We start from the raw sequence: 19,687 nt of genomic DNA, 5'->3' as shown, positions 1-19,687 counted from the left end.
TACCAATCCTGCCACTGACGTAAAAAACGTAATTAATTTTTTTTCAAAAACTTTTTTTTTTTTTTTTTTTTTTTGACCCAAAGACAAAGGAGATATGATTTTTCGAAGGAAAAGACTCCCATCCACTTCCTTGTTAACTTAAAACTTTAAAATTCTGTATCTCAGCTCCTGAGTACTTTTTTTTTTCAATGAAAAATCTCTGGCAGTGGGCAAACCCGGCCAGCAATAAGTCTGGCAGTGAATTAAAGCTTTTTGTAAAGTTTTATAGTTAGGCTTCTATGCCTTTGTGTGATTTTATTAACCTTTTAAGTACTTCATAGTTGGGTTCTATGCTGTTTTCTTTTTTATGTGAAACATTTTTAAGTACTTTGAGATTTTAGTCAAATTAAAGTGCAGTACAAATTAAATATTATCATTATTATTATTCAATGCAATACAAATTAGATCGACTGTAAATGGAGTTCCCTTTTCCAGAGGCTGGCATGAACATTTCCTGTTCCGGGTCAGTGTCCCATTGTAGTAACAGATTTGAAATGTAAACACACGACACCTTCATATGTTTTCCCGGTTCAAATATGTGGCTGGAAAAAGGAACTACAGTTATGCACAGGACCTATTGGATGTTCTGTTCATTATAATATGGCTTTATTTTGTAAGAAATAAGCCCATCCCACTAATTTCTGTTTCTGGAGTCATTGTACGACCTACGGTTCTTCCTTTTCCTACTGGGAGTACGCGTGCAAAGTTTAACTGTTTACAGTCAGAATCACAGATGGACAGACTCACAGAACCAAAAACATAATCTCCGGCTTTTGGCCGTCTAGCCTGGCAGCGATAATTAGAAAGGGGAACTCCACTCGACCGGGTGGCCTTCCCAGGGCTATGTATTGTCACTTTCTCACTGCATAGTGTCTATAGTAGCCTACAAAATTTGTGCTTGAAGCCTCACAGTACGGTTTCACTTACATGTATGCAAATTGGTGCACACCTGTATCATGTCCCGACTTACAAAAATCTTGGAGCCATGACTTAAACTCAACAGGATGTCGGCCATTTTGAATATATAGTGGCGTTTCTGTGCATTTCACGCCATTTTCACGGGTGGTCCTTTAACTAACTCCTCCTAGGCAGATTGTCGGATCTGCCTCAAATTTGCTCAGAGTACACAAAAGACCTTAATAATTAAAAGTTTTCAAAAAGCTTGAGTTTTCGTAAAACTGCGTGACCGTGGTGAAGCGTCAAGCTTCAACGCCAAATAGGAAGTAAAAATAGCCAATCTACAATTCCTATTGGCTGGGCTTTAAACAGCCATAACTCCAGTTCCCAGCATGCTAAACTTCAGAAACTTGCTAGGTGCACTTAGACGGCCAATAGGGACAGGCTGTAATTGCTTAAGCTATGTAGCCTAACTTTTCAGCTGATTGCCATACTGACTTGTATTGTGGACAGAGCTGCGAGGACCCGGTCATTGCTGCTTGCAGCTGTAATTTAAAATGAGTCTTTTTGCTGTTACTACATATTTTTGGCATCTATGGGCTCATGATCAACAATATATATATTTTACAGATTTTTACTTTCTATAATTGCCTATAATTGGCTCATACACTTTTTGCTGCTACTAAAATTGCTGTACATGATCTGTATTGCATATTTACCAGTGCCAAGCCTGTGCGAACTTTTACAAATCCTCCTAGGAGGATGGTCAGATCCCCCTCAAACTCGCTCAGCGCACATAAAAGCCTTAACGATGAAAAGTTATCAAAAGCGTGAGTTTTTGTAAAACGGCATGATCGTGGCAAAGCATCAAACTTCCATTTTTCACCGCCAAACAGGAAGTGAAAATAGCCAATCTACCATGTCAAGTTTGCTTTTCTTTTGTCTATGCAAGTATTGCACTGATTGTCGCACAGACTTGTGGGTGACCTCATTGGACTTTATTCAGAGTACTTGTCCTTCATTGGTGTTACTTAGCTCCGCCCCCTCTTCTGATTGGTTTACATATGATAGTTTTGGCTATAACTTTTGACCTGCTTGGTGTAGCCACTTGTAAGTCACCTCATTGGATTTGGTTTAAAGTCCATGTCCTTCATTGGTGTTTCTTAGCTCCGCCCCCTATTCCAATATGGTGATATGTGTTTGTTCCTATTTTTTTGCTATAACTTTTGAACAGTTTGTCATAGAGACTTGAGTCACGCCACTTGAGATTCCACTTGCGAGATCGGTTGAGAGTCCTTTTCCTTTATTGCAGTTACTTAGCCACGCCCCCTATTTCATTGTTTCTATCTTTTGCCATAACTTCCAGAGTCATTAGTCACCTCACTGGACTCGGTTGAAAATACTTGTCCTTCATTAGAGTTGTTTAGCTCTTCTCCGTGTTCTAATTATTTGATATGTGCTCCTAATGTGGACAGAGGTGCAAAGGCCCAGTCATGCTGCTTGCAGCTTTAATTTTATATCATATTTTTAATATTTTATTCAGATTGGCTGCATTTAACTGGCTTCTAAATTCACAAAAAAATATAATTGTGTCTGCAACCCACGACTTGCTTACTACAATTACAACTACTGCCACCACTTTATCTATCACTATCACTATGACTTATACAAACATTGTTTAATAATGCTATGATATATTAGTGTATCCAAATAAATCAAAATTTTGCTGCACTATTTAGGGATTCAAAATGACCAAATTGACCTATTGACATTTAATCACACACACACACACACACACACACACACACACACACACACACACACACACACACACACACACACACACACACACACACACACACACACACACACACACACACACACACAACCATCATATCTCTGCTGTCCAGCCCGAAACTGCTAACTCCAAAACGCTAATTGTTCAGGAAACGAAAAAACAAGATATACGTTTTTCAGAAAGTGAAGAAAACCTTATATTTTTAAAACAAAGCAATACTACCTCGTCAAAGTTGGTATAGTGACTGTATATATTGTGAGATACTTGCATGTGTCATTATATTATCAACACTTTACCCAAATCGCGGGTAAATCAACACTTTACCCAGCGCGAGTGGAGTTAGAAGTTTCAGACGAGCAGAAATCAAGCTGAAATGGAGTTAGGTGTCCAAACAACAGTAGCTCCACTCGCTGCTGAGAGAGGTTTCAAAGGGTACTGATTCCCAAAAGCTAACAATGGATCTCCAAGCTCACAATGCATCACAACAACGTGTGAATTAATGCCCTGATGCTTCATGACACTTAGTATATAGGCCTACAACAATAAACAGGACTTTAAATATTACAATAACTTCTGCTAAGAGGTAGTAGAACACTAGCGCGACAGAAATGCTATGAACGTCTTTCTTCTTATCACAATGCTCTCCTCATTAAACACTTCATAGATTTTAGAAATATAATTACTTGTTTTCATAACATTAGCGTCAGTGCTGTTTGATAAACAGGTACACTGCATAGTTTTAACATACTACGGGGAGTCTGTTTACGTGTTGTTCCTCCTCGTTCACTGCGCACCGCGCACTGCAAATGCCGTGCTGTAGCACTGTGTCTAGAGGAGAGGGGGGAGTTGTTTGTTTTTGACGGACAGTTTGAGGATCCAATGGAGTTGGGAGTTTTCGTCTGAGGCGCTTTTTAATACTTTTCATTGGTTCAAATGTTTAGATTTTTTTACACAGATGTGAAGGGTGTTCAATAGCGTCGATTTATGAAAAAAAAACTGAAAATGGAGTTAGCTGGTCCCGGCTGGACACCGACGATATGTAATATGGTCAGCTTACTTACTATGTTCAAAAGCAAAACAACCATTGTGAAACCAACTATAAAATAGACAGTAAACTTGGCATAACAGCATTTCTGCCAATATGTTTAAAATTACATTATAACACAATTTCCTCCATTATAACTTGTTTCTATTCAAATGGATACTAACCGAGCCTTACTGCAGTTCCTCACTGCTGGGATCAGCCTCTGTCGCCCTCTCTCTGATGTGTTGTATTTGTCCAGGTCCAACTCATCCAGAACTTTCTCTGACATCTGCAGCATGTGGGCCAGAGCTGAACACTGGGTGTCAGAGAGTTTTGTCTGTGATCTGTCCCCTGACTTCAGGTACTGTTCTATCTCTTCATGTACCGAGTCGTCCTTCATCTCCATCAAACAGTGGAAGATGTTTATACATCTGTCAGGATTGTAGGCACCAGAGATGTTCATCTCCTTCAGGTTGTTGATGGCTTTCTGGATGCTCTCTGGGCTGTTCGCTTTCTGTCCCAGCAGGCCTCCTAACAGACTCTGATTGGATGGCAGTGAGAGGCCATGAAGGAAGCGGACAAAGAGGTCCAGGTGGCCGTTTTTACTCTTCAGGGCTTTAAGCATGGCTTTCTTCAGGAAGTCATCTAGGGAAATGTGACTAGCATCATCATCTTCTTCTTTTTCTTTTTTTTTGTCTTCTTCTTTTTCCTCTTCTCTTCCTTTTTCTTTGTCTTCTTTTTCTTCTTCTCTTCCTTTTTCTAGGGACATGTGACTAGGATCTTCTTCTTCTTCTTCTTCTTCTTCTTCTTCTTCTTCTTCTTCTTCTTCTTCTTCTTCTTCTTCTTCATCAGCTTCATCTTCTTTATCAACATGTTTAGCATCAGCATCTTCCAGGAATGTCTCCACTATCCTCTTGTTCCCCTCATTGTAACAGCGTAACAGGTAGACTGCAGCCAGAAACTCCTGAATGCTCAGATGAACAAAGCTGTAGACCGCTTCCTGGAAGAGCCCACTCTCACTTCTGAAGATCTCTGTGCACACTCCTGAGAACAATGCGGCGTCTTTGACATCAAGATCACAATCTATCAGGTCTTTTTGGCAGAAGATGAGATTGTTTTTCTCCAGCTGTTCAAACGCCAGTCTGCACAGTTTCAGAAGAACTTCAGCTTCCTTGAGTTGATTCACATCATGTGTCTCATCATACTTCCTCTTACTCTTTGTCTGAATGTCAAGGAAGTGGCAGTACATCTCAGCCAGGGTCTTGGGCAGATGTCCTGTCTTGTCAGTCCCCATCTTCTCCAACATCTTCTTCAGAACGGTAGAAGCAATCCAACAGAAGAGTGGGATGTGACACATGATGTCGAGGATCCTTGATGCCTGGATGTGTGAGATCATTTTACTGGCCAGCTGCTTATCACTTTTCTTGAAGTACTCCTTCTTCTGGTCGTGTGTGAACCCTCGTACTTCTGTCACCCTGTCAACACATTCAGGAGGGATCTGAGAGGCTGCTGCAGGTCTGGTAGTTATCCAGAGTTGAGCTGAGGGCAGGAGTTTCCCCTTGATGAGGCTTGTCATCAGCACATCCATGGAGGTTGCCAGTGTGACATCATCAACATCCGAATTGTTACAGAAGTTTAGCGGAAGTCTGCTTTCATCTAATCCATCAAATATGAAGACAGGATTACATGCAGAAAGTTGCTCTGCTGTCAGCTCCTTTAACGTTGGATGGAAAACGTGGATCAGTTTGAGAAGACTGTACTGCTCATGTGTTACCAAGTTGAGCTCCCGGAACGAGAACGGAATCAGGAGATTGATGTCTTGATTGGCCACGCCCCCCGCCCAGTCCAGAGTGAACTTGTGCACAGAGAATGATTTTCCAATGCCAGCGATGCCCTTTGTCAGAGCTAATCGGATGGGTTTTACTGTGGGTTTGAAGATGTCAGAGCACTCTATTGGCTCGTCACTGCGCGTCTCGATCCTGGATGCTTTCTCAAGCTGCCACACCTCATGCTGCTTATTAATATTAACCCGTTCATTATCTCCCTCTGTGACGTAGAGCGCTGTGTGGATCTTGCGGAAGGAGGTTCCAGACCCTGGTCCAGCTGTGTCTTCTCTCTTACTTTCTGATCTCTTTGTAAGACTGATCTTGTATTTCTTCAAAACCTCATGCTTAATGACACCCACTGTAACAGAACAGTTCATGGATGTTAACACAGTTTCAATCATAATTTTACATGTGAAAATATATAATTTACAATTTGCACTTGCAGTGAAAAATCTGCCTTTTACGTCATCAGTAAATACAATTAGCTTATAGATTTTTTATAAACAGAATAAACTATTAATGAATGATTCTAGATGCTTTAATAACAATACATGTATATTAATAAATTAAATATATATGTTTAAAACAAACAAATGCACCTGAGGATGTGTCAGGTACATCAGACCTGGACGACTCCTCAGTCCTCTTTCTGTGGAGACACAGACAGACTTAATACGATTATCTTAAACATGCATACACTACAAGATTTTTAGATAATGAGGCCTCAAACGCTACAGGATTTTATCAAGATTACAGGGCCCGGGCGGAGCAACGCAGCACCTCAAGAGATAACATGCCCAGGCAGATGTAAAAAGCGGGGCCGGTTAAACCTGCAGTAGTAAAGGTCGTATAATCTGGGAAAAAAAACAAGCCTCAGCTGTCCAATAGTGCTGCAACAAACAATTATTTTCATAATCAACTAATCGGGTGATTATCAAAACGATTCATCAAATAATCTGATTATGTCTCTCATTTAGCAATTACCATTATTTAATTTTAGGTTGTTTTAGGCATGTTCTAACTGACAATAAAGAAAAATGAATAATTCATTCAAACGTACAAGTTTTGATCAGCTGCTGAATAGGTCACTACTCATAAAATACATAAATACAAATCAAAACTCGAAACAACATTTCTTAGAAATTTTAAGTGTGCCTGCTGCTCGCTAAGTCTGTGCATCCTTGTGTCCGGGAGGTAGGGTCAAATAAATTAATATTGTGGGGGGTAAATTGCAATTTGACCTACTTCCGATGGTGGGATTGACTTCCGGTCTTAACTGTTGGATTCTGTTGAGGTTGAGGTTGCGTTTCAGGTCTCTACAACCACTTCCTGGTAAAACCGGAAGTGAACAGATCCACTTCCGGGTTGCACCATTCAACTCCACACCTCCACGTGTCCAAATTACGCAGCACTGGTCCCAGGAACCCAAACACGGCCCCAAGGCCATCTTAAGTGACAGTCATGCATCCGAACACGGCCCCACGGCCGTCCTCAGTGTTTGCTATGAAAACATAGGCTAACGCAATCATATATCAAGGCGATGACACAACGCAATTATTATATTTATACTTATATTACATAAATGCCAGGTCATTTGCTGCTGCATTTCACAGTTATTATTTCCCCCCTTTCTCTTCTGGACAATGTTCCAATGGATGCAAGTTTAGTCTGAAGTAAATGCGCCGCTTTTTTGTCTCGCTAAATTGTAGGATAATAATAAGTAGGTCTATATGCCACTCAATGTAATAATACAATGTAGAATGGAGTAGCCTATATAATGCCCCCATCTTTCTAAATAATTAACATGTCATCATCTTTATTGCAGTTTATTGCAAAAAATAGATAGTCTTATAGAGAACCAAAAATAAATAGGCTTATAGAGAGCTTCCCCTATTTGCAGTCATTCATCTCATCTTCAAAAATGCTCCAGCGGTAGATAAATAGGTCTATATGTACATGTAGGCAGGTGGGTAGGTCAGGTTGTTAGACTGTATACATGCATGCATGTGTGTTTTTATTCTTTTTTGATTTGCAGAAGTGATTCTTCAAATAGGGGAAGCTCTCTGTAAGCCTATCTATTTTTTGTTCTCTATAAGCCTATCTATTGTTTTGTTTTTTACTCAACAATCTTTCTGCTATTGCAGCTATTGTTGAGTGTTTGGACGCATCGCTGTCACTCAAGACGACCGTGGGGGCGTGTTTGGGTTCAAGGTGCACGGCCTTACCGGCTAGTGTGGCGCAATTTGGACAAACGTCTCAGAGAGTGTGTGGGTGAATTTTAAAGGCAATCAGACAAACCGGAAGTAGGAAGTAAAACGATGGAAGTGGTTGTTTTTATGAAATTTTAGGTCTTTGAAGTTTGAGACCTGTAGCATGCTGGGAACTGGAGATATGGCTGTTCAAAGCCCAACCAATATGAAGACAGAGGAGGTGGGGTTTAAGCAATTACAGCCTGTCCCTATTGGTAGTCTATAACTTGGTTTGTGGTAGTCCACAAACAACGTTTTTAGATGGTACCATGCTGCGAACCAGAGTTATGGCTTTTTAAAGACCAGCCAATAGGAAGACCACACTTTGATAACCAGTGGGATGTGTGTGTGTGTGTGTGTGTGTGTGTGTGTGTGTGTGTGTGTGTGTGTGTGTGTGTGTGTGTGTGTGTGTGTGTTTCTACACAGCTGCTACAAATGTAGCTAATCAAGAGAGCCACGCACCTACCTACACAACAACTTGCAGAATTCTCTGTGTAAGCTTTGTGTAATGCTTTTCAATGGCTACCGTATGTCCGAACAAATGACTATAGTGGAAAAAGTGCAAGTCAAATTCTTTCACTGTGAGTGGCCCAAGACAATGAGGTACAACGTGTGCGATTTTGGTTTGATTTTGGCACAATCAAAAACGTGATTATAAGAGCGAGTTAAGAATTGTGTCCAATCATCTTCCAAATGTATAAATCAATGAAAATAGATGCAAATGGAACTCCCAACTTCAGTCACTCGGGCCATAGTTCACATTCTGTATGTCTCTGTGCTTTGGTAGTCACATTGGCCCTCATTTATCAACGCGGTGCAGCCCGAATAATGAGCGTACGGCGTAATCACCGCACCTTTCGGCATTTATCAATATATCCTGACGTGGGCTTTATCCTACCGTAGGCTGAAATCTCACGTCTGGTCGAGACCAGTTGTTGACGTTGGCTGCACCCGTTTATTCCATTCTAGACCTGCGGAGCACCATTGTCTGACTGTCTGACAAGCATCTGCACACATAATCCACTCCTAAATGTGTATATCTACACTAATAAATAATCGCTGTGAAAATATATCATTTTATAAAGTAATTTAAACAAACTGCTTTAACAGTCATTCAGATAAGATTGTAGATCTGTCTGTATTGAAAATAGCAGATCTACAAGCTCACAAGCCAGCATTGCATCGCGACGCGTTGTGAGCTTGTAGATCTGCTATTTTCAAAAATATACGAGCGCTTTTGCGCCGGGAGTCCCGCGGTCGGGACGGCACCTTTTCATGGACAGTGAGGTCTACAAACTTACAGTAGCTTGTCCTATGTTATGGAGTTATGTCATAGAGAGTTATGTAGGCTACACAACCTGGCTGGGTTAAGGATATAAACCCGACGCTCCAATATTAACGTGGCGGCACGGAATCACTGCATTCCGCCCGAGTCTCATGTACCGCTACGCTGCGGACACGGACATGAAAGACAAAGTTGGGCGGGCGCGTGTGTGTGTGTGTGTGTGTGTGTGTGTGTGTGTGTGTGTGTGAGAGAGAGAGCGAGAGAGAGAGGCGTGTGCGGCGAGGCCAGGGAGGGGGGGGGGGGGGGGGGGGGCGACTGTTTCTTATTGGCTTTTTATGGCTTTGGTCGTATTCTGGTTCGTCTTCATGTCGTAAAATCGGGGCGTTTTGAGAATATTTTAAGGGCGTGTTATTTAAATGACGCTCGTTTCAGCCGTGACATTTATCAAGGCTGGGACCAAGTGTAAGCTCGGATCAGCTGTGTAGGATGCGTTGATAAATGTGACTTTGACGTTGGTGTACGGCCGAATATATGGAAAAATATACGGCGGTTTATACGCTGCGTTGATAAATGAGGGCCATTGTGTGAAAGAAGACAAGTATGGCTACATCTTGGCCAACAGACATGTGTGTAAGGTGAATATTTTGGCCGTGAGGACGATTGGTTTGAAAGATTTCCAGGCTGATTTCAGGGTTCTGGCTTCCCTCTGAAGAAGAAGAAGAAGAAGAAGAAGAAGAAGAAGAAGAAGAAGAAGAAGAAGAAGAAGAAGAAGAAGAAGAAGAAGAAGAAGAAGAAGAAGAATGCCAATATCAAAGCGGGGCCATGCTGGCAGCCTGGCCCCATAATTAATGAATGCAGATAGACATAGAGACATTCATGAATTTATTTTTAAAAATGCATTTAACTTTTTCCCCTGGAGCCAAGGTATGGACACAAATGAGATGAATGTGAATGGAATTGCAGATAAAATCCTAGAAGTGTTGGCACCATTTGACTTGGATCGCTCATTGTGTGTAGGATTTTATTTTGACGGGGCTTCTGTGATGTCAGGGAGCCATGCAGAATTGCACGTGATCCTTAAACGCACTTTCCCGAAAGCGATGGGCATTGCAATGCCCATCGCCTTGATCTAGTTCTCTGCAGTGTTGCAAAAGCGTGTGGACATGTGGATACGTTTTTTGAGACATGAACAGTTTACATGGATTCATGACTCGGAGCAGCCGTCATGCACGGTTTATGGAGATTCAGAATGAGCTTCATCCAGATCGGCAGTGCATGGAGCTGGAACGGTCAGTAGACACAAGATGGAGCTCTAAGTCAGGGTCAGTTAGTGAGGTCTTAGCTCTGCTTGATGTGATCTTAGAGACACTTGCTGAATATTCTGAAAGCAACAGCGGGCCAACTAAACTACATGCAGAATCTCTTCTGCAACAGATTCAGACAAAAACGTTTCTCTTTCTATTAGTGACATTTGGAATGTTCTTTCAGGTGTCTGATGGTGCAACAAAAGGACTGCAGTTGTCCACTCTATCTGTCACAGACTGCATTTGTTTGATTGAGGGCCTTAAATCAAATTTCAGGCAGTTTAGGGAAAATAGAAAACACAACTTCGATAAAGTACTCACTTTAACTGAGGACTTGATGAAGAAACATGATATTGACAAGTGGGATATCGGTGCCAGCCGAACGAGAAAACTACAAGGTTAGATCCATCTGTGTGTGTTGTCACAAGTTCATTGGGCAAATCTGTCGGAATTCAAACCAATGACAATTTGAGGCAAATGTGACCACTAGGGTATAGACATCAGTGAAGCTGACTGGACAGTCTACACGCAGCACATGACTCGTAAGGCAGATGCGGGAGAGACCTTTCCATTACTCATTGATGTGCTGGATAACACTCCATGGGACGTCTTCCCTAACATACACGTTATGAGCAGTCGTCACACTGCCGATGACATCCTGCACTGTTTGAAGATTGTTTTCCACCGTAACGGGAACTAACAAAAAAATGAAATATGACAAAATCATTACAGTGTTCAACAGCAAGCCCCGTCTGCTCCGCTTGATATTGTAAACTTAACCGCGCAAAAAAATAAAAATAAAACCTGGAGGTCCACGGACCCCCTTGGAGTCTTGAGACCCCCACAAAACATCGCGGACCCCTTCGGAACCCTGCAAAACATTGCGGACGCCTTGGGGGTCCCTGGAGACTCATGGGGGTCCCTGGAGACCTACAGACACGGCGAAGGAAAACGGAAAACTGTAAAGCCACAGCCACGCATGCAAGAGGTTGCACATGAACTCTGCAGCCGCACTGAGGTGCTCCAACACAAACACTCTGAGATTAAAGGTTTCATGACGTTCAGTTTTACCACACATTAAAAATCTTTGTCATGGTCCTTCAAACGTGTATAGAAAGTAAAAAAAAAAAAATCCACTCCATTGATCCATGGCAGGTGTTTTTCTCTGACATTTCTAAAGCCTTTTCAACTGCAAAGAAAAAAGAAATCATTGCCTGCGGGTGTCGCTGGTGAGGGATTTTGCCTGTCAATCATCGCCTCTGCTCCGCCCCCCCCCCCCCCCCCCCCCCCAAAGGAAAGGATAGGGGAGGGGAGGGCGAGGAGAAGAGTGGGCGAGATTAATCGACTGTGACCTCACTGTCGAAGGGCCAAGCTCAGATTACTTTTCAGCCTAATTATTCAGAAAACCCCAGACCACAGAAAATCAACTGAATGTTCAAAGTTCAGATTTTTTGGGTGTAATTGAGGTTAAACAATATATGTCATTTCAACCCCAAACCACTGTAATGAAATACTCCACACACTAAAGTCTTAGTTCAAGGTTTGTATTCACTTCAAATTCAGTTCAGTCACATTTAAACCACAGTTCAGTTCCACACAATATAAATCCACTCCAGGGTTTGAAAATACCCACTTCACAAACGGGTGCCGTGCAATGACGAAAACTCCACTTCGGGATTTTGCAAAGACCCACAAAACAAAACAAGGAAGCTTTCAGTAATCGCACGTGTGTGTGTGTGTGTGTGTGTGTGTGTGTGTGTGTGTGTGTGTTATAAATTCCCTTCTTTGTATCCTGAATTCCATAGTACGTTTGTTCTGTTCAGGCACTCATTTGGGCAGCTAAGTTTTCCACTTCAGTCAAGCTTCTAGATAGCCCTGCGAGTGTTGGGGTCCTCAGTGTTTACATTGAACTCACGTTGAGACGGTCCGCAGCGTCACATTCCTTATTTTTTATGGGTGTGTTCATGAAGAGTAAGTTACTACTGTATTGCACAACTTATATTAATGTTTAATGCTGCTATGTGTAGTTGTAGTAGAATGTTGTGTAAGGTACATGACGTTTTTGAGGCCATATGTGTGTGCATTTCTGTGCTGTTGAGTTGGTTAGCTCACATGCTAATTTAAGCTCGCCTGGCCAGCTAGTTGTGACCATTCAATTAATTGTAAAGGCATTTCATTACCCTGTTAATTGTTTGTACATCTTAACTAAATGTTAATTCACATACATGCTGTACATTATTAGTGACATTATTAGTGACCCGGCCGGCGGGGGAGGAGAGCGGGCGTTCTCGTCAAAACAACAAAACGTGGATATAAACCTGCTCTGTCTTCAATCCTGCTAGCGAACGTTAGATCTCTGTGTGAATCAAGAACAGTGACCACTATGGACGACTTACTGGCGCGTTAAGTATAACACCGAGACGAGGAAAACATGCTGTATTGTGCTAACGGAGACATGGCTAACGGAGCTAGCATCTGATTCTTCCATCACTCCTCCTGGCTTCACCGCGTATAGGAAAGACAGAGATCCTATACTGAGCGGTAAGCAACGTGGTGGGGGAGTTTGTGCCCTAATCAACAACAACTGGTGCAAAGATGTTAAAATCCTAGATAGCCACTGCTCACCAGACCTGGAACTTTTAATCATAGCCTGCCGCCCATTCTACCTACCACGTGAGTTCAGCATTGTGATTGTAGCCGTTGTTTACATTCATCCTGGAGCTAATGAGGACACTGCTATGAGAGAATTACACCAGGCTATCAGTGCACTAGAACATCATCACCCGGACTGCGCAGCAATCTGCCTAGGCGACTTCAACCGGACAGACCTAAAAAAGGTCTTTCCCAAATTCCACCAGCATGTCACCTGCAGTACCCGCGGTGATAATATTCTTGACCACTGCTACACGCCCTTCAAGGACGGATACAAAGCCCTCCGCCGCCCACCGCTAGGAAGCTCTGACCACTACGCCATCCAGCTGCTACCTGCATACAAACAGAGGCTAAAAAGGGAGCCGATCGTTGAGAAGGATATCCGAGTCTGGTCTGAGGACACAGACGCTATGCTACAATCCTGCTTCTACCAGACTGACTGGGGGATGCTTTATCAGTAAGTGCATAGACGACATAGTCCCAAAAAAGACAGTTCGGATCTATCCCAATCAGAAACCATGGATGAACAGCGAAGTACGTGTACACATGCACGCACGGGATGCTGGTTTCAAATCTGACGACGTGGAAACGCGTAACACAACGCGCGCGGCCCTAAACAGCGCCATCAGGAAGGCGAAAAAGGCCTACACTGATAAGATGCAAGACCAACTCGGCAATGGCAACATCAGGACCACGTGGCAGGCGATACACACCTTGACAGACTGCAAAACAAGAACCAGAAGCGAGGTGAACCCACCTGCCTCCCTCTCCAACGAACTGAACACTTTCTATGGCCGGTTTGAGATCAGCTCCAACCGCGGCAGCCAAGCGGGGCCATCAGCAACACCAGCAGAGGAGAGCCCTCTAATCATCACGGAGAGACAAGTGCGTACAGCCTTTGCATGGGGCCAACATCCACAAGGCAGCCGGACCTGATGGAATCCCACGCCGGGTCCTTAAGGCGTGTGCAGACCAGCTGGCGGGCGTCTTCGCTGACATCTTTAATCTCTCCCTCTCCCAGGCTGTGGTCCCTGCAGGGTTCAAAATGTCAACCATTGTGCCCATTCCCAAAAAGGCCAGAGTGACATGCCTGTCGCTCTCACCCCGATCGTCAGCAAGTGCTTCGAGAAACTGGTGAGGGAATACATCAGCTCCACGCTACCTGCCTCGCTGGATCCGTGGCAGTATGCATACCGCAAAAACAGATGCACCGACGACGCTATTGCCATGGCTCTCCACACCGTCCTCTCGCACATGACAACAAGCTGCTGAAGGACAAATATGTACGTATGCTGTTCGTGGACTACAGCTCAGCATTCAACACCATTGTCCCAGCAATACTTGACAAAAAGCTCAGAGACCTAGGGCTACACCCAAGCATGTGCGACTGGATACAGGACTTCTTGTCCAACCGACATCAGGTGGTGAGAATGGGCAGCATCACATCTGACCCCCTGACCCTCAACACCGGAGCACCCCAGGGATGCGTGCTGAGCCCTCTCCTCTACTCCCTGTACACGTATGACTGCATAGCCACACATGTCTCCAACATCATGATAAAGTACAAGGATGACACGACAGTGATAGGCGGAATCGGCAACAACGACGAGTCTGACTACAGAGATGACATCAACTCACTGGCGCTCTGGTGCCAGGAGAACAACCTCGCTCTCAACGTCGACAAGACCAAAGAACTGATCGTGGACTTCAGGAGGCCGCGGAGAGACCATGCGCCCATCCTCATCGACGGTGCTGCAGTGGAAAGGGTCAGCGAGTTCAAGTTCCTCGGAGTACACATCGAGGAGGACCTTAGCGCTCCAGGACTTGTACAAGAAGCGGTGCGTGGTCAAAGCCAAGCGCATTATCAAGGACAAGTACCACCCAAGTCACAAACTGTTCGGAACCCTACAACGACCGCGACCGGGCAAGGGGACCTACCGCAGTATCAAGAGTTCCACTGCCAGGTTTTGGAAAAGTTTTAACCCGGCTGCTGTCAGAATGCTGAATGAAGCATGAGCCCCTTTCAGCAGCCTGACAACAGGCGGTACTGCCCAGCTGGTTGCAGACTTTTCTGGCTCTTCCTGAACACACCTGTGGATTATACTAGGGAAATGACTCGGACTTAGCTCCCCCTCGGTAATATGAAAAACACTTGAGGAATCACACCAAAAACCCTTTAGGTGTACAGTTTTTGTGACAAAAGCTTAAAAGCTTTTAGATTTTTTTGGAGAAAGTGTTTAATTGTACACTTTGTGGCAAAAGCTTTAGTCAAAATGCTAATTTGAAGAAACACTTGAAGATTAAACATTAAGAGGATTATACCAGGGTCAGTCCACCCTTAGGCTTCTGCCGGGCGCTGCGCACGCGCGACCAGCAGTTTGAGATATGTTTAATGTATGGAATATGTTATCTAATGTATGAAATATGTTTTGCTAACTCTTGCTGTAAACCCATTTGCCCTTTTTGGGACATAATAAAATAACCTTGCACCTTGAACCTTGCACCCATGTATAACGCACAAACTTTTTTTGTTGGTCTTTTTTATTGCGCTTTTTTTTTCTCTAAGCACCTTAACGTCTATAAGTATATCATGCACAGTATACATACATTGCTGCTATGCTCAGGCACCTTAGTCTGTCTCTTATCTCAGGTACTTTGTAAATATTTAGATAACTTGTTTTTTGGCTTCTATTGTTCTCTTGTTTGATCTCCTTCCCACTTGCCCCCCTACCCCTCTTCTTCTCTCTCTCCCCACTCTTCTTTCTACGGAATTTAACGTTGCGATGGGAATGATGTACAAAAACAAATTTCACCCACTTTTTTACCTTGTAAACCTGTGATGTGACAATAAACCTGATTCTGATTCTGATTCTACATGTCGGGAAGCCGACATGTCACCTTTACGACGGTTACTAACCCTATACCTAACCCTAACCCTAACCCTAAACGCATGCGGTAGCCACGTAGTCGGAGTAGTGGGATGTCGGAATTATGAGCGGTACCCCTTCCCCAGACTTAGATGGAGGCTCTTCAAAAGACCGTAGGCAGTAGCTGGTCGAAAGACTTGTAGGCCGACGCTTCGGCTCTTCACCGTTCACCATGGAGCGGTCGTCGTCAGGCGATTGTCGTCTAAATACTGTGTTTTATCATGGAGGAGAGACGCCGTGCTTGTCCCTCGCTGCTCCACAGACTGTGGAAATGGTAACAAAACACTGATCCCCCACACAGTGAAATAAGTCAAACTTCATGATCCTGTTTGCTTGTTGCTCGCGCATTGAGCACAGCGGTGCACAGGGAAACACGCTCGCTTGCGCACGCACACACATACACACAAAACAACAACGGCGCTCAGGCGGTGGAAAGGGAAAGTCGTGCATTTACTTGAATTAAGTGGCGTGGGACAACACACAGTTGATGCACGTTTTTTTACTCGACAGACACGGGCGCGAGGCTGTCATGTAGTAGGCTGGCGGCGTTTCGACACGCAAGGCAAAAGTGAAAGCAACAGCGGTTCAATGGCCGCCGCCTCGTTTTTGCTCGGCTCTGGTCGCGTGATAGTGATCCGTAACAACATTCTACCAAGACCCGACCCAGACCCGAAAATTCGTGCTGTGATTGGCCAGTGGTCACTTTGAGTGACAGTTGGGGCAAACGCAGTCCCCACAACATCATTTACTATTCTGTGCCTATCGGTACATAACTCGGACGGGGCTGAGTAGGCTCAAAGCGAACTTCACAACGTTCGGCACGGCAACTCGCACGCTAAAGGTGGTGCCTCTCTCACCAAAAAAAAGTTGTCTGCAGTTGTTGGAAAAAACGTGCCTCCGGCGGGAGTCGAACTCGAGCCTGAGGGTCGGCAGCCTAACGCCTAGTGAGGCACGCCACGAATCCTGTTGCAATACTAGGGTTTTGGTCTGTATTAGACCAGTGGTTCTCAAACTTTTTCATGTCAAGGACCCCCAAATAGACGCTTATTACCCCACGGACCCCCATTTGAAAAGATACGCCAGGGACCCCAATAAGAAAAGGTTTTTTATGGCTCTCTAGCAGTGATTCTCAACCATTTTAATTTCAAGGACCCCCAGTTTAACACGCATTAGGCTACGGACCCCCATTTAATGGCATTTATACCTCTGGGACCCCAATTCATATTGTAAAATCAATGTTAATTTAACTCTGAGAGTGTACAAATGGAACCAAATGGACCCGTTAGTGTTAGCCCCCCACCGTTCCCTCTGGGGGCGGAGTCCTTGTTTTCTCTTTTTTGTATTCAGCCAATCGCAGGACGGCAGGGCGGGGTTTGGTCGAATGTTGTTATGGAACAATATTACGCGCTCTGGTCGGCTGCACCAGCTGCTCGGTTGCGTGCTACGCGCGCACCCAGGCAGACACAGAGCGACAAGCCACAGCCAACAGCCACGCGCATGCGCACCTTTGCCAATTGTAATGATAGACACATGTTGGAACAAAAAAAGAAAAAAGAAAAAATATATACAATGTTGGAATATGTTTATACATGATGTAATGTAATAATGGCAAAACCTTTGGTAAAGGTTTAATGACACTCCCTTAATTTGGATATGTTTTGATGCTTGATTTTATTTCATTTTATTTTGGTAAAAGATATACTAGTAAAATGGAAAATAATGTATTCTGAAAATAACTGCATCTGTTAAAATTGCCTATTAATACTGAGGACTGATATTGATGCATATTTTAAAAATCACACCCTGTGTGAAGGAAGCGGTGCCTTTGGGGCGGGGCTTAACTCATTTCAGTGCGTCCCTATTGGTGGTCTGAGTCCACTTACCAAATTTGTACTTGGTAGCATGCTGCAAACTGGAATGATGGCTGTTTAAAGCCCAGCCAATGGGCAGACAGAGGGGGCGGGGCTTAAGTAATTACAGTTCGTCCCTATAGAGCGTCGCAGTTCCCGCCCACTTCCTGTTGCCGGAAGTAAATACTCAATGCATTTTTCCCATTGACTTTTCCGAAAATATTTATATAAATTAATTTAAGCCTAGAATCAAGGATCCTGGTGAATCATGACCATAAAACGTTTGATTTATCCCCCCCTCCCCCCCCCCCCCCCCCCCCCCGGTCTGTGCACGGAGCAGGCTGACGTCACCAAATTTAGAGCGACGGCCCTCTGCACTCTGGTTGGTTAGGAGTTAACAAGGTCCTAAGACCATCGTTCCTGCACCGTTCGCCCAGAAGTTTTTCTTTTGAAACAAAAAAAAAGGCTGGGATTCCGAGGCTAGTGTCTTGCTGACTTGCCTGGTGACCTTGACACTAACTCTGGGGGAGCCCGGGATCAAACTGGGAACCTTGCGGTTGCCATCTGGCCGCTCTAACGGCCACTCTACCCCTGAGCCACTGCTACCCCCTGTGCTCAAAATTTCCAAAGACTGTCAACCTTTTTCCAAAATAGCAGATCTACAAGCTCACAACACATCACATTGTAAATCGGCCATTTTCGAATAGTCGAAGTATGACAGAGGGGGGTGTGGGAGGTGGGGTGGTGGTGGAGTATGGGGTGTGTGTGTGGGGGTGGGAGTTTTGGAGCTTGCAGTGTACAAACGTTTTAACAAAACGTACAAATGTACTATTGTTAAAGAAACAGAAGATGACGACGAGACCGAGACGGAATGTGGCGATACAATAACATGCAGCAAAGATTCAAAATGGAATCTAAAAACATGAGGACGTACTTCGCCAACATACTGAGAAGAGATCAAACGGTTTGTTATCATTATTAGCCGTTTTGAAATAGGTAATTTGCAAAGGCCAGCTTATAATGTGTAGACCTAATAAGCATGCATTTGTTTTATAGATAAAGAGGCGCAGCAGCAGCAGACAGAGAAACAGAGTGACCAACTGCAAAAGTTTCTCACTGGGAGAAAGGGCCCTACCGTGACACAGGAAAGAAAAAGGGAACTGGATGAATCATTTTTTTAAATGATAGCCATCGACTACGAACCTCTAAGTAAAGGAGAGCGTGACGGAATGCGACACTTTGCCAGTATGGCCCAACCAGGTTATACTCCGCCTTGCTACAACACTGTCCGCGACACTCTTATGCCAAATGCCATGCAAGAGATGGAAACCAAGCTAAGATATCTACTTGAAAAGGGTGAAGGATTCGTTCTCTCAGCTGACATTTGGACAAATAAGAGAGGGCACAGTTTCCTTGCCCTTGTGGCGAGTTTCATAGATGGGACGTTCAAGGGCCACACCGTTCTGTTAAGCTGTAGGCACATACAGGGGCACCATACCGCAGACCGCATCTACCAAAAGTACGAAAGTGTGCTGAAAAATTGGAACATTCATCGACGTGTGATTCGGGTTGTGACTGACAGTGCCAGCAACATGATTAAGGCATTTAATATCCTCAGTGACACTGACGTTTTAGAGGAGGAAAAGGAGGATGATGAAGTGGTCGCCACGCCAACGCCCGATGAACAGGAGGAAGAAGAGGATGACATTGTGGAACTACCAGCGCTCTCACAGAACCAAGTGGACGAGGTTACCAACAATGTAGAGAATATGATAAACCAGTACTTCACTGTATCAAGTTTACACCTGCGATGCCCAATTCATCTGCTCCAGTTAG

General features: G+C 44.0%; 1 protein-coding gene across 1 annotated transcript in view; it reads right to left on the bottom strand.

Moving 5' to 3' along the window:
* LOC311051985 (uncharacterized protein) overlaps window positions 1–19,687 on the bottom strand; it is a 156,567-nt gene that overhangs the window by 54,768 nt on the left and 82,112 nt on the right. The window contains exons 9-10 of the mRNA XM_084066730.1: window positions 6,184–6,233; window positions 3,944–5,942 (exon numbers count right to left, since the gene is read on the bottom strand). Of these exons, the coding sequence (XP_083922856.1) occupies window positions 3,944–5,942; window positions 6,184–6,233 (2,049 nt within the window). The remainder of the gene's footprint in view (window positions 1–3,943; window positions 5,943–6,183; window positions 6,234–19,687) is intronic.

This window comes from Gymnoscopelus microlampas, assembly GCF_963454915.1.
Source record: "Gymnoscopelus microlampas genome assembly, chromosome: 1".
Taxonomy (NCBI): domain Eukaryota; kingdom Metazoa; phylum Chordata; class Actinopteri; order Myctophiformes; family Myctophidae; genus Gymnoscopelus; species Gymnoscopelus microlampas.
The sequence above is the reverse complement of the archived record's forward strand: the minus strand, read 5'-3'. Positions and strand labels throughout refer to the sequence as shown.